The sequence below is a fragment of the Panthera uncia genome (assembly GCF_023721935.1).
Source record: "Panthera uncia isolate 11264 chromosome D3 unlocalized genomic scaffold, Puncia_PCG_1.0 HiC_scaffold_8, whole genome shotgun sequence".
Classification (NCBI taxonomy): Eukaryota; Metazoa; Chordata; class Mammalia; order Carnivora; family Felidae; genus Panthera; species Panthera uncia.
Window position 1 is genome coordinate 80,408,267 of NW_026057586.1, and position 13,699 is coordinate 80,421,965.

The window sequence follows — 13,699 nt, forward strand, 5'->3', positions numbered from 1 at the left end:
GTGGAATGTTATCCAATTAGCAGAGCAATGTGTTGGCTTAAATAAACACTTGGGGGGAGCCGGCAGTAGGGAGACGTGATGGCGGCTGGCGTTGGCAGGCAGAGCTGTTCTCACCGTGGTAAACAGCCGCAGCTTTAATTGTGGGGTCGCACCGGTTAACGCGTCCCTTCCCGATTCCTGCTTCTGCGGGGGGGGGGGGGGGGGGGGGGGGGGGGTGCGACATGGACACGGGGCCCGGGCCCGGCCCCGCCCGTGCTGTCTCCTGGAGAGCTCTGCCGAAATCAGACCCGTGGCGGAGAGAGGGGGACCGTGAGGGGGCCAGACGGAGCCTCTCAAGGCAGGGACGCCTCCTTGGCCGGCACCCGGCGGGGCCAGCACAGGGCCGGGCCATCTTGCCCGCCCCGTAAATGGTGACCGCCGTCAGATCACCACTGGTGTGAGCTCAACACGCGCTTGCTTCATCGAGGGTAAGCAGGGAGTCGGGCAGTTTCCGTGGGGCCCGTGGGAGCACAGCAGGGTCCGCAGGGGCCAGCGCCCCCTGGGAGCGAGGAGGCCACGAACACTGAGAAGGGGCGTCACGTCCCCGAAGCCCAGGTTACTCGTCTGTCCCCGTGTCGGAAATGATACTGGCCCTGGAGGCAAGTGTGGAGATCAGGGCTAGGCCCAGGCTGTGGCACACAGCGCCAAAGAAGGGGCGGCCGCCGGGTGTGCTCGGGCCCCATGGGGTGGGGCTGCTGCGGTCTGAAGCCTGGTAGAGGTTGCTCATCTCCAGAAACGTTAGGGAGCCGGGCTTTGGTCCCCACCTTTCTGTTCGGGCACGTGTGCTACACGCACATACTCACACGCACACGGGTTCTTTCCTGCATTTCGTTAGCAAGGTTTTCCTAGTTCCCGTCATTGGGGCCCAGGAGTGGAGGGGGGGGGGGCGGGGGAAGTATATTTGAATCCTGAGCCTTGCATTTCAAGGCCGGGATTCAGGCTCAGCCGACACATTTGTGGGCTGAGAAGCCGGGGGGTGGGGGCAAGCCACACTCTCCTCAGACTAGCAGGCCTGCATCCTTCGTCGTCACCAGGGCATAAGCAGTGCCATGCGGTGCCCCTCGGCTCAGCCTGTCCCTCCCTCCGGGCCTCTGCCCACGCGAGAAGACCTAGGGTGCTAGTGTCCTCACGTCAGATTCACCAGGCGCTCGGAACACATTGCCAGGGAAAGGTGACGAGCCCGGCTGAGTGGGACACCTTTCTCCCCTCCAGGAGCTCCTCTGGTGACTTCACTGCCGATGGCAACAGCAGGTGCGAGGACCCAGGCCCTTCCCGTGCCCCGGGCGCTGGCTGTCCTACTTACTCTTCTCGGCAGCCGCGGGAGTTCCAAGTGCCCCCATTCTGCAGCTGACAGAGTAGAGACCCAAAGAAGTTCCTCGTCCGGTCACAAAGCCAGAAAGCAGCAGGGCCCCACCTGGAGCCCAGGGCCGTTACCAGCCCACGCCGCCCCCTCGCCTTATCGTTTCTGACCGTCGGCGACCTGGTGGCATTGGTTCTCTCCCGGTGGCTCTTTCGCCCCTCCAGAGGGCAGAGGTGGTGCCTCACCTCTGGGTCCCCTCGCGTAGCGTTGGTTCCTGGCGGGTCCCCCGGGGACTGTCGACTAGAACTGGGAGGAGCTGAGTGGATGAAGGCAGGAAAGGAAGGAGACACATCTATTTGTCTGAGAGATGGAGGCACAACCGCCCGGAACTGGGGCCCTGGGTGTTTCTCTTAGAAACTCGTCCTCAGCTCCATGGTATCTTAAATGGAAATGGCCTGAGGTGCTGAGTGGGGCCCCACGGCCAATCACCCAGTACTCCTCCCGGGCCCGGCTGCCACCCCACTCCTCCCCCGTGGAGGCCCGAAGCAGCTGGCACGACCTCCTGAGAGCTTGCTTCTGGGATTGTGGGAGCCGTCAGGCAGGGACGGGACAGTTCTGTGCCTCAGAGCACAGGACGCTGCACCGAAAGACAGCGAACATCCCGGCGCGGCAGGCCCTCCTCCCAGAAGCACAGCCCCCAGTTTTCAGCCGTCTCAGCAGACGGGAGGAGCCTGGCCCCCACCAGCCCCAGCCAGGGCCCCGGGCCTCCGTTCCCTCCACTCAGTCCCGTGCCCCTGGGCACACGTGGTCATTCTTGGCTGGCCCAGGTCACGCTTACTCCAGGCATTGGGGGCACAGATGGCCTGGCGCAGGCTGGCGTTGTCCGCGCTCAGGTGGATCTGACGCGTGCTGCAGCCCTCCCCACTCTGCGAGACACGGGACAGGAGGGGCCGACGAGTGCCTGGACTTACGAAGACAGGAGTCCCGTCCTCAGCCCGGCCCGGGAGCCACCGCCCTTGGGACGGCGCCTCCCACCAAGGGCATCGCGTGGACTTTTGTTGCCGCGAAGAGGAGTTGTGTCTCCAGGGAGAGCTGCAGAAAGGTCAGGCCAGCGCCGCGCTGGCAGCCTTCCAGCGTCTTCCCTGTTCTGGAAAGATGGCTGCCAGGCCTGGTCAGTCACTCCCCGCTCCGTCCCCGCAGATGTCCTCCCGGGGGGACGCAGAAGAGGCGGTGGAGGCTGGGGCTCTCGGTGCCCACGGTTGGTGGCTCGGGTCAGAGATCAAAGGGGGGTGATTCTGGGACAGCCGAGCCAGGGACCAGATGACGGCGGGAGCCAGCCCGCACCCCAGCCGGCCCTGCCCGAGCTCTCCTCGGTGGGCCTCAACTCTCCGAGCGGGGCCAGGCCCTGAGACCTGCTGTCTGGAGCGCGAGGCCCGTCTGCCCTGGGTCGAGGCAGAGGCACTTCGGGCAGCCCCCCGGGTTGGCAGACACCCCACCCCCGATGGTCTAAGAGAGATTTATGGAGGAATAAGTAGGGCTGGGGGACCGGTGAGAGGGGAGGGGCCGCCGGCAGGAGCTGTAGTCCTGGCGGAAGGGGGCAGGGGGACGGCACCCCCACCCCCTTCCTCCCTCCCTCCAGGACTCCGGGCATCACCTACGCGGAAGCCAGAGGGCAAGAGCCTGAGTTACACGGTCCGTGGGAGTGGCCTGCAAAAGCACGGAGAGTGGGGGCCGATAGAGGAGTAGGAGCGGCCAGCCCTGTTGCCACAGAGGATGGCAGGAAGTGGCTCCGGAGGGCAGAGGCCCCCCCTTCTATGGCATTCTGCTCCCGGACAAGTGAACGCACCCTTAGAGTTGCACAGTGAGCCGAGCGGGTGATCTGCGGTCTCCCGGGTCCTGGTGGCTTGGGCACCTGCTCCCGTCCCCCAGGGCCCCAGAGTCATACACGTCGGGAGCAGGCCTTCCCCTCCCCGTTGCCAGACCCAAGAGCGTGTCCGCACCAGGTCTCGTCCTAACCGCAAGGCGGGCCGTCCCGTGCATGTGGCAGCCGGAGACGAAACACTCCTCGCTCCTGCGTCTTCGTGGTCTGTATCATAGGGACATGGAGGGACCACGGCGGGTTATTTAAGCCAGCCCACCGTCTCTAGCCAGGACCAACTTGAATACGGCTCTGTGAATACAGCAGCCCCCACCCCCCCATCCACGGTTTCCCTTCCCGTGGTTCGTTACCCACGATCAACCGTGGCCCGGAAGCAGATGGCCCTCCTCCTCGGGCCGCGTGGCCTCACGCCGCGTCACACGCCTGATTTAGAAGTTAAACTTTACCACAGGTGTGTGTGTGCAGGAAAAGTACAGCGTAGATGGGGTTCGGTACCGTCTGTGGGTTCGGGCACCCACTGGGGTCCTAGAACGTATCCCCTGCGGAGAAGGGGGAGCTACTCGATCTCCTGAGCACACTTTGCCCCGAGCACTGCACTAGGGGCAGCAGGGAGAGAGGCCTCGCCTCTAAGGTTCAAGGCTGAGCCGCGGAGGCCGGCACACGTTAACGGGGCAGGTACCGCAATGGAAGCCGTGTGTGCAGGGCGTGGGGAGGGTGCCCGGTGGCAGTCCGTGTGAGGCGAGCGGGGCCTGTGCTGGGCCGCCACCGAGGCGGCTGTGACGAGGGAGCTCTTCCGAGGCCAGGGCGGGTGTTGTTACAAAGGCCCAGGGACGGAGTGCACGGAGTCTGAAAGGAAAAACAAGAAGGCGGTTGACGCGCACGCAGACCTCGGCCCGTGCCTCTGTGCTCCTTTCGTTGCAACGGGAGAGTGATGTTCATTCTGATGAGTAGGTTGTGGTCGTGGGCTCCGAGTTCTAACCCAGGAGATCCATAATCCATGGGACGAAGGCGGCCCTTTCCTCCCAAGGGAAGGAAACAGGCAGCAGAAAGAAGCTGGATTTGGAGAGAAGCACACGGCCAGGAACATGTAACTCCCCGCTTCCTCCCGAGACACCCTCACCGCACTGACCCCTGGGCGCCCCAGGATGGACAAGGCCCTGAGGTTCAGAACCACAGCCGAGGTTCAGAACTCTCACGGGGAAGGCAGCGTGGGTCTCAGGAGGCACACAGGCCAGGGAGGAAGCTGCTGGCAGGCCCAGGCCAGAGAGGCCAGGGCTGCAGTTCCCTTCTGCTGTGCCTGGAACCTTCCGCGTTCCTCAGCGCCTTCCCCTGCGCTCACCTGAAAGCCCCGTGAGGCCTGGACTGACTGTCCAAGGCCGATCTTAGCCTCGAGTCACTGTCACCACCAACGCAGCAGGCACTGAGGAAAGCGGCCTGGTCTCCTATTGACCAGAAGGGACTGGAACTCGGGAGGGTGGTCCTGCTGTTTTGGGGGAACCACCCACTGCACTTCCGACGCCAAACGCACAAGAGCTTTTGTGTCCCGCTGGATGTTATTCCTGCTCTTTGGTGGCCTCAGGGGAACAGAGGGCAGTAATAGGAACGACAGCCCACGGTGGTGTTGTAAGGGCTAGACTTCACAGTCCACGGACTCCTATCCGTTCTTTGCTGCCGCCTCTCGAGGAAATGCGTCCCAGAGACGTTAAGCGGCCTGCCCCAGCTCACACAGCTCGCTCGGATTTGAACCAAAGTCGCCCAGGCCCAGAGCCCCCCATCTCAGTGGCTGTGCCACCTCCCCTCCTGCCGTCAGAAGCCCTTCTAAAGAGGAGATGAGCATTTGGAAGGGTTGATGTCGGAGGGAGGCCAGGAGAGGGAGTTCTTAGCAACTCCTGTGGTGAGTGGAGACCTCTCCGGGCTCTGTGTGGCACAGGAACGGGGCTCCGGGGGCAGGAAGGAAACGCCAGGCTGATGGCCGCACGGAGAGAGGGAGGCCGGGGTCAGGGCCTCTCGCCTGGGCCCGCCTCCCGGGCTCTGCTCCCCTGTCCTCGCCGCGGCTCCCGGCTTCCACCAGATGCTGCCTCGTGGCCGCTCCCTCCCGCCCGTGTCCCCGGGACCGCAGCTCCTCAGGGACCCCGGCGCCGGGCCGGAGTACCCGCCACACCAGACTCCCGACTGACTCCTCTCCCCCGTCTTCAAACCCCCAGCACCCCCAGTCAGGCTGTTTCTCTGCCGCGCCAGCTGAGCACGCGTGTGTTTTAAAGCTCTGAATGGGCCATTTCGGCTCGGAGTCCAGATGCATTTTTATATCCACATGGAAAAAAACGCAGAGGCTCCGCTGGCAGTCAGAAAGAGTTTTTTTAAATTAAAGTGAAAAAAAAAAAGTTGGGGGGGGAGGAAAAGTTGCCTGCACCTGGCCTTTCTCGGAAAGGCGGATCTGAGAACAGTGTTTTTTGCTCAATCCCGCCACGTGTCTCGTTTTAAAAAGATGCGTGTCCCATCCGCCTCCCGCTCACGCTTCTCAAGGTGGGTCGTGCGGGGGTGGTCAGCTGTGTGCCACCCACGGGCTTGCTGCGTGGTGATCCCACACATTCACCCCCCCGTTGTCCAGATGAGGAGACCGAGGCTATCGTGGGGCACTCGGCTCACCCAAGGTCCCCGCGGCTGCCGTCGCAAAGTACCGCGGAAACACAACCGACCGAAATTTCTCGGCTCCCAATTCTCAAGGCCAGGAGTCCCCAGGCTTGAGGGGCCAAGAGTGTTTGGTCCCTCTTGAGGGAGGTCTGTTCCCCACCGCTCTCCCCTGGCTTCCGGCGACAGCGGCATTCGGCGGCCTCTTTCCCCGCGGGGCGCTTACCGTGCGTCTCCGTGTCTCCACGCGGCTGTCTCTTCCAAGGACACAGTCAGGGTAGGTTAAAGGGCCCGTCCTCTCCAGTGTGTGCTCGTCTTAACTTGACTACATCTGCAAAGACCCGATCTCCAAACAAGGTCACGACCTGAGGCCCCAGGGGTTTGGATCCCGACCGCTCTCGTCTGGGAGAACGTGGTCCAGCCTGTAAGAGTCACGCTGCAGCTGAGGGCCCGAGTCCGGACCGGTTCCGGAGCAGAGCCCTCCCGGTCACACGCTGCCTCCCCGCAGCACGGAGGAAGCAAGAGGGACAGGCCCCACGGCCCCTCCTGGTGCCTCGTGGTGCTGCCACAGCCCAGAAGCAGAGACGAAGGTGCCCACCGCTAGCCACCGTGGCTTCCGGGGCTGACGCGCACCCACTGCTGACCCGAGGCCCCTCTGCTGAGAGAAGGCAATTGCAGGTGTGATAAGCCTGCAGTCAACGGCACCCCCACGAGGAGAGCTAGCATCTCTTGAGCACTGACTGTGTGCCCCCACGCCGTTCAAAGTGCCTTCCGTGTTAAAACTCCTCCTCACCTCCTCTAGAACCCATAGATTGGCACGCCGTTGACATTCCCGCTTCATGGATTTGAACACCGAGGCCGGTGAGATTCATCAACGCGCCCAGTCTCTGGAAGCGTGCCCACCTGCCTGGGCAAGGTGGCTCCAGAGGCCAAGCGCCTGGCCTCTCGTGTACCACGGGAGTGCTTCAGGAAGAGCACCCACCCCCCCCCCCCCCCCGCGGGCCCCCCTTCCCCTGGGGCCCCCCGGCCTTTAGGACGGAACTCACCAGTACTGCGTGGTTCCGTTTGTATGAAATGTCCAGAACAGGCGGATCCAAAGAGCCAGAAAGCAGACTGGTGCTTGCTGCAGGCCGGGGGCCGGGGCGAGGGGTGGCGTGGCCGCTCACGAGGGTGGGGTTTCCTTCAGAAGGCCGAGGGTGGGGAACCTTATGCTTCAGATGGGTGACGTGTGGATCAAGTCTCAATAAACCACGAACACCAGAAGTGGGGGGAAGGCTGGGAGGAGGACGGGGCTGCCGAGCCGGGAGAAGGAGCCGGTGCCCGAGAGGGCGGAGGCCGTCTGAGGGCCCGAGGGCCTGGCCAAGGGCAGCAGAGAGAGGTTGGGGACAGAATCCGCGGGGTTAGCGAAGGACAGAGCCACCAGGTGATGGTGAGGGGCCTGCCTGGCTGTCACCATAGCCAGGCAGGGCTCGGCTGTCTAGGGCGGTGCCCCTGACGGCCTGGTGGGAGGTGAGCCAGCTAATGGGGTGGCCCTCCCCAGGCAGGACATGGCACGGGAAAGAAGAAGGTGCCGGCCCAGGCACCAACTACAGGCCCGGACGGCAGATATATCGACGGCACGGTCACTTGCAGCTCTCTCCCTGGGAACATAACCCACTAATCGAATCAAGTAGCCAAGAGCTCCCACACCCTGGCCGGAGAGCAGGTGTCACAAGGGCCAGAACCTGGCCTTCGAGCTTGAGGCGGTGGCGGGCAAGAGGGGGGCAGGATGGGGCGTCTGCAGGTGGGTCTCACATTTCCGTTTCCTGCTCTTGCCCCCCCCCCCCAGAGAGCCTTCCATGCCCTGTGCCACAGCACCCACCTGTACGGCCGGAGGCTGGTGCTGGAGTGGGCCGATTCCGAAGTGAGCCTGCCAGCCCTGAGGCGGAAGACGGCCGAGCGTTTCCACGGTAAGTGTGCCGGGGCTCCCGAGGGGACTGCCCTCGCCCTGGCCGGGACGGGATGGGCCGCGCGCGGCAGGGTACCCCGTCTCCCTCCCAGTGCATGCTGGGCGCCCCCCCAGCTATCCCCCGAGCTGCTGCCCGGCCTCCTGTCCTCGTTCCGCACCGGGAGGCCGACCCGTGTGGACAGCGTCGCTAGTCTCCGTGCCCTTCGGTTTCTGGTTGGGCTGGGTCATCGAGAGGCCTGGCAGGAAACTGGGGAGAGGAAGAGCCTGGGGTCAGGACGTTTATCACCTCCCAGTCCCATCATCCCCGTCCGCTGTCCCTTTTGCCGGGTTTCTGCGGGCTGACCGGCTGGCACTGCCCCCCATCTATAGCCCTCTCTGCCTGGCACTTTCTGTCCGCGTCCCGGCCGCCAGCCTGGGGGGGTCCCTCCCCTGAAGCCCCCACCCCCTGCCGCCTTTTAGCCCGACTCTGCTCAGTTACTCAGTTACTTGGTTTGAGGGCCGTGTACTCTCTGCCAGGGGCCTGATGGTCCCAGGTCGTGACGCCACCGCTCACACACCTTTGTGGCATCACGCGTCCTCGCCGATCGCTCAGTCCGTCCCCCAAAACTACTCACCGGTTGTGTCCTGGGGCTAGTGATGTGGCTGTGGCCTAGCCGGGCCGTGGGTCCGAGCGGAAGAGGCCGGCACCTTGCTTGAGCGGGCGGTCTGGAAAGGCCTCCTGCAGAGGTGACATTCGTGCCCACAAAAGGGCTGCCTGAGCAGCGGGGACCTTGAGCTTGGCACATGGAGAAACGGGGAGGGCCGGCGTGTTCGGAAGAGATGAAGTGAAGAGCGTGGGGGGCTGGCTCACAAGGGGCCTCACCTTCTCCAGCAGGTTGCTGGGGAGTCAGGAGGGGATGAGGGAAAGCCCCAAGAACCGGGCCATCCCCCGGTCCCCAACCATCCCCCCCACTAGTGCACACCCCCACACTCGGGCAGTCGAGGGACCTTTGAGCCCGCATCCCATCTCCTTCCTCTCCCACCATCTCAGGAGCGCGTTCAAGGCCAGGCCAGAAAGGGGCAGCTGCGAGCCTCCTACCTTAGGATCCTGGTGGCTCAGTGACGGGTGTCCAGGAAGCAGCCTCAGTGAGCAGGGAACGCGTCCCTTCCTCCCGCCGGCCTGGGAGAGCTGGGCTTGGCGAAGGGGCTCCGTGGCCTCCCCCGTGGCCCCCGCCCTGGCTGCCGCCAGGTCTCAGGTGGCGGCCTGCCTTCCTCTGCCCAGAGGTCCCAGGGACAACCGGCAGGTTCATGGCTCTCGGGGACTTTCCTGGATGGACCAGTTCGCCCGAGCCCCTGCCACTGCCCCCCTCACCCATCCCCGCTGCCCGGTGGTGTCACCTGGGGGCAGTCTGGGGGGGTGTTGGCTACACAGCCCACCCTTCCCCCGCTCGTCCGTGTAGGGACGGAGCCTGGAGCCAGAACAAAGTCATGCTCAGCTTAGGAGAACCCAGGGAGGAGGTGGCCCATACAGGGCCGTGAGTTTTCCGGTTGGGCCTCATCTGTCTTACTCTGCGTTAGCAAGCGGGGCTCCCGAGCAGCGTTTCGGGGATGCGAGACTACAGCCCGGTCAAGTGTGCTAAGAGCTCCGAGCTGGGACTGAAGCCCAGGCTGCCAGACCCTTCAGAACACGCCCCTGCCTGCTCCGGTGGCCTTTTCCCAGCCCACCGACCCTCCCCACACGCCACATGGTGTTCTGTGACTTCCCGTGTGTTCTCCCCTCTGCTCACGATGCCTGGCCCTCCAGTGGTTTTGAATCAGGCGGTGCCTATTCAGCCATTAAGGCCCAGCTCAAATGACACCTCCCCCGGGAAGCCCTCCCTCCGTCTGCCTCCTTCTCAGGTATCAGTCATGGCCCCTCCCTCTGTTCCTCTCCTTCCCTGCCATGCGATAGTTTCTTTCTTTTGGTTTTTATCCTCACCGGACTGATACCTTCCCTGGCATGCAGACTGGGTCCTCGGGTTCGTGGCTGGGCCCCCCGTTGCCGGGCACGCTGTGTGCCGGGCCCTCAGTCTGAGGCTGGGGAATATACGAGCAGGGGCGAACGAGCAGCTGGAGGGAATCAGGACTGAGCACACAGTCCCCAGCTTACGACTCAATAAGGCCCCAAATCCTGACGCGCAGAAAGGGAACCCGTCCTTATCGACAGCCATTGACAGGCCCAAATGCACCCGTCGGCAAATGTTTGTGTAAGGGACTCTCCCCGGTCCTCCCCGCCGCCCGCCCCCAGGGCCAGCAGAGTGCAGGCTCAGCAGTTCTGCCCTGCGTGGGAGAGAAGCCCCCTTCAATAAATTGAGTTCCGAAGACAGCATTATCGCCTCACCCCAGCGGAAAGCCTCGGCCACAAGCGTTTCTGCAGGGTCTGACGTCTCCGAGTATCGGCTGCCCCCGCGGCCCGCACAGGGGCAGGCGCAGTCCTGGCAGCAGTTGGAGGCTGCAGCTGGTTCGTACGATTCTTGCCATCAGTTCCCCAACAACCCCACGAGATGGGCACGATTCGCCCCGTTTTACGGACGGGAGAACTGAGACCAAGCTAGCATCGGGGTGACGTGTGACCCCTGCCGTTTATTAAGGACTCGCTCTGCGCCAGGGGGCGCGCCCTCAGTCTGTGGCCTGCGTGGCCTCGTGTTTCCTCCCGGAGCTGCAGCCGCTCGAGGCCCTGCTGGCTCCGTTTTGCAGACAGGGAAACTGAGGCATCGCCCGTGGTCATGCAGCTGGAGAGTGGCCGATTTGAACAGCAGGCCGGCTGTGGAGCCTCCCACCCCGCCCAGCCGTCCCGTGCTGCCCGATACTAGCCAATGCCATTTTCCAGAAGCTTGGGGCCTTTATTAGATGTGGGGTGTGTGAGCATTTACTGCACGGCTGCCTTCATCCGGATTCGTCCAGACCCTGAACATAGAATCTCCAGGGTCCCTTCCAGAAATGGAGGGGGTGAGTGATAGATCGTGATGGAAAATGGCATAAGGCCCTTTGGTGTTGACACAGTGCGTCCTCATAGAAAGCCGTGTGGGGTGCGTGGCACGGTGTGCCCACTTACAGGTGAGGGGGCTCAAGCGCAAAGGTGATATGAGGCCCCTGAGGTCAGTTTTGAGGGTCAGCCAAGCTCTGTGTTTAGACCCCCTTTGTTCCTGGAGGAACACTGTCCTCGCAGGTTCCGGAAGGGGTCACCGACTCTGAGCTAACCGAGCATGTGGAAGTCAGTGCTACCAGCCCCCCACCCATCACTAAGGGTAGACGGGCAGGGTTCCACCAGGGAACAGAATTGACCCCAAGGATTGGCAGGAAGACCCTGTAATGCAGAGGTGTGGGCAGGGGCCAGAGGTGAGCAACTCCCCCCACCCCACACACCTGCCACTCCCCCGTTATCCCGTCCCCAGGGCCTGCAGGGGCAGAGGGAGGAAACGATGCAGACAGCCACCTAGTCCCCTAGTGTAGAGGGACACAGCCAGTGCCAGAGAACAAAGCAGGTGGGGAGCTGGGGTGGGAAATGCCTGCGGCCCCCCCTTCTTCCCACCTCTACTCTCCCCCGGGTCTCCCACTGGCCCATTCCCTTTGTAAAGCCAGAGGGCCAGGTCCCCCAGGGACACCTTCCGGGGGACAGCAGGACAGAGAATGGATCTGACGGCACCAGAGAATACGTGTGGTGCCCACAAACACCAGGGCGTGCGGCCGGGGTGAGGGGCGGGAGTATCCGGTCTGGAAGGGTCTCTCGCGGCCACGTGGCAACCCTCCACACTGGCCTCACCCGTCTGGGTCGTGAAGAGGCGGCAGGAAAGCAGGCTGCGAGTTTGGGGGACAGAGAGCCTGAGAGTAATTCCCAGTCGTGTTTCACAGCACTCTTTCCCAAAGAAACACATGATAATCCTCTTAAAACAAAAGAAAGCTCTCCAGAACACAGCAAGATAAGAGACAGGGATTTGTACCCTAGGATCCATGAAACCTTGTCTTCGTGGATCCTAGTCTGGGGCTGGCCTCAGAGGGGCTGTGAACACCCAGAAACGTCCCCCGGGGGCGTGCACGTGCACCCACACCCCTTTGGCAAGAGGATCTGTTGTCCGATTTTCTGTAAGGTCCTGGTCCCTAAAAGGTTGGCTTTAAGGAGAAGGAGCATTGACCTTGTCATCAATGGGACCCAGATCCTGCTGCTTCCTGGCTGGGTGTCCAGGGAGGAGTCCCTGTGCCCTGTGGGCTTCCGTTTCCCCTTTTACAAACAAACAAACCAGGCCGACAAAGACGTCGCTCCTAAAATTGTCGTGAAGATGATGCACAGAATAACAAAAGCAGCGGGAGCTGCCTCTTTGGGTTTCTTCAGCCACACTCCCGGGAGGCAGAGGCCGCTTGTCTGCCCACTTTACAGATTAAGGGACGAGATGAAGTAACTTGCCCGGGGTCACGCAGGCAGCAAACGGGGGAAGCGGGGCTCAAACTCACACAGTCAGGCCGAAGCGCCCCGAACCCGGGCTGACGGCTCCGTCAATCCTTCCTGTGCTAGCTGGACCCTGGGGAAGGGGGGTAGACAAGTGTGTGCACAACAGTTGCTCTGGAGTCGTGCGTCCCTCTCACCCGCCCACCCCATTGTCCGCCCGATCTCTTCAGGAACCCCCTGAGCGTTCAGAATAGGGCTGCTGGCCTCCTGCTCTCCTGGCTGGACCCTGTTCCCCACTCTGCCCCTTCCCTGTGGCGAAAAGTACCCAGCTCATTATGTCGAAATCTGCCTTGTTCGGCGCTTCTAGGGCCCTGGCAGACTCCAAGGGCAGGTGGCACCCATGCCCAGTTTCCTCCCTCCGTGCCGAGCTCTGCCAGGAAGGCACACAGACCTCAGGTGGAGGCCCCGGCCCTGTTTGCCCAGCCCGAGCCCCGAGGCTGCGACAAAGGGCTCCCTGCGGAATGTGGGCCAGGGAACGACAGGCAGGCATCTCAGCCATTCAGCCGGGCCAGGCACACAGCCTGCTGGCGAACCGAGAGCTTCCCAGCCCTTGCAGCCGGCCCCCTCTCCAGCCATGAGTCCCCGATGAGCCTAGGTCAAGGTGGACAGCTCCATGCGCGGTTCGGGTTAGATGGCACTCATGATTATTATTACCGCGGTAACAACTTTCATCTGTTAAGTCTTACTCCCTGCCAGGAGCTGCCTGCGGGATTATTCACAGGTATTAATCCTGCCGAATCCTGGGAGCTCAATACCGTCGTTACCTTCTGTTTTGCACATGAGGAAACTGAGGCACAGAGATAACTTGCCCGAGGGGCACCCCGTTGCTAGCGGCCGAGTCGGGCGTCTTCCCGTCAGCAGGTGTGCACCCTTCTGTTTGCTCCGGGCCGCGTCCCCATCCCTGCTCTGGGAGCTCAGGCGAGACCCTCGGGCCTCAGCTTTCTCATCTGTACAGTGGGAGTAGGGTGCCCACCTCATTTGGGCCGAGGGAGTTGACGCCTGTAACGTGCCTGGGGGGGGCCCCTGGCACAGGTGAGCGTGTGACAAATGTCTCCCCTCTCTGCGCCGCCAGGAGCACCTCGTTGACCTTACGCTGCAGTCAGGCCCGGCCACGGGAGGAGAGAATAGAGAAGAAGAGCCCCGGTTTTTATAAGCCTGGGCGATACCGAGCGTGTGCACGTGGGCACATGTGTGTGGCAGAGAGAGGGAGTATGCCCAACACGTGGGCAGCATTCAGGACAGGGCATTTGCACAGTAGCATCAAGGAGGAGGAGGGAGGGGAGGAGGAGAGAGGGGAGAAGAGGAAGGGAGGGGGGGAGGAAGCAGAGGAGGAGGGGGGAGGAGGAAGAGGAGGGAGGAGGATGAGGGAGGCAAGGAGGGAGAGGAGGAGGAGGGAGGGGGAGGGAGGTGAGGAGAGAGGAGGAGGGAAGGGAGGAGAGAGGG

General features: G+C 62.9%; 1 protein-coding gene across 2 annotated transcripts in view; it reads left to right on the forward strand.

The window, feature by feature from the left end:
* The window catches only part of RBM19 (RNA binding motif protein 19), a 147,263-nt gene that overhangs the window by 100,255 nt on the left and 33,309 nt on the right, over positions 1 to 13,699 (forward strand). For both annotated transcript variants that reach the window (XM_049619290.1, XM_049619291.1), the window contains exon 23: positions 7,675 to 7,795. In XM_049619290.1, coding sequence (XP_049475247.1) covers positions 7,675 to 7,795 — 121 coding nt within the window. The remainder of the gene's footprint in view (positions 1 to 7,674; positions 7,796 to 13,699) is intronic.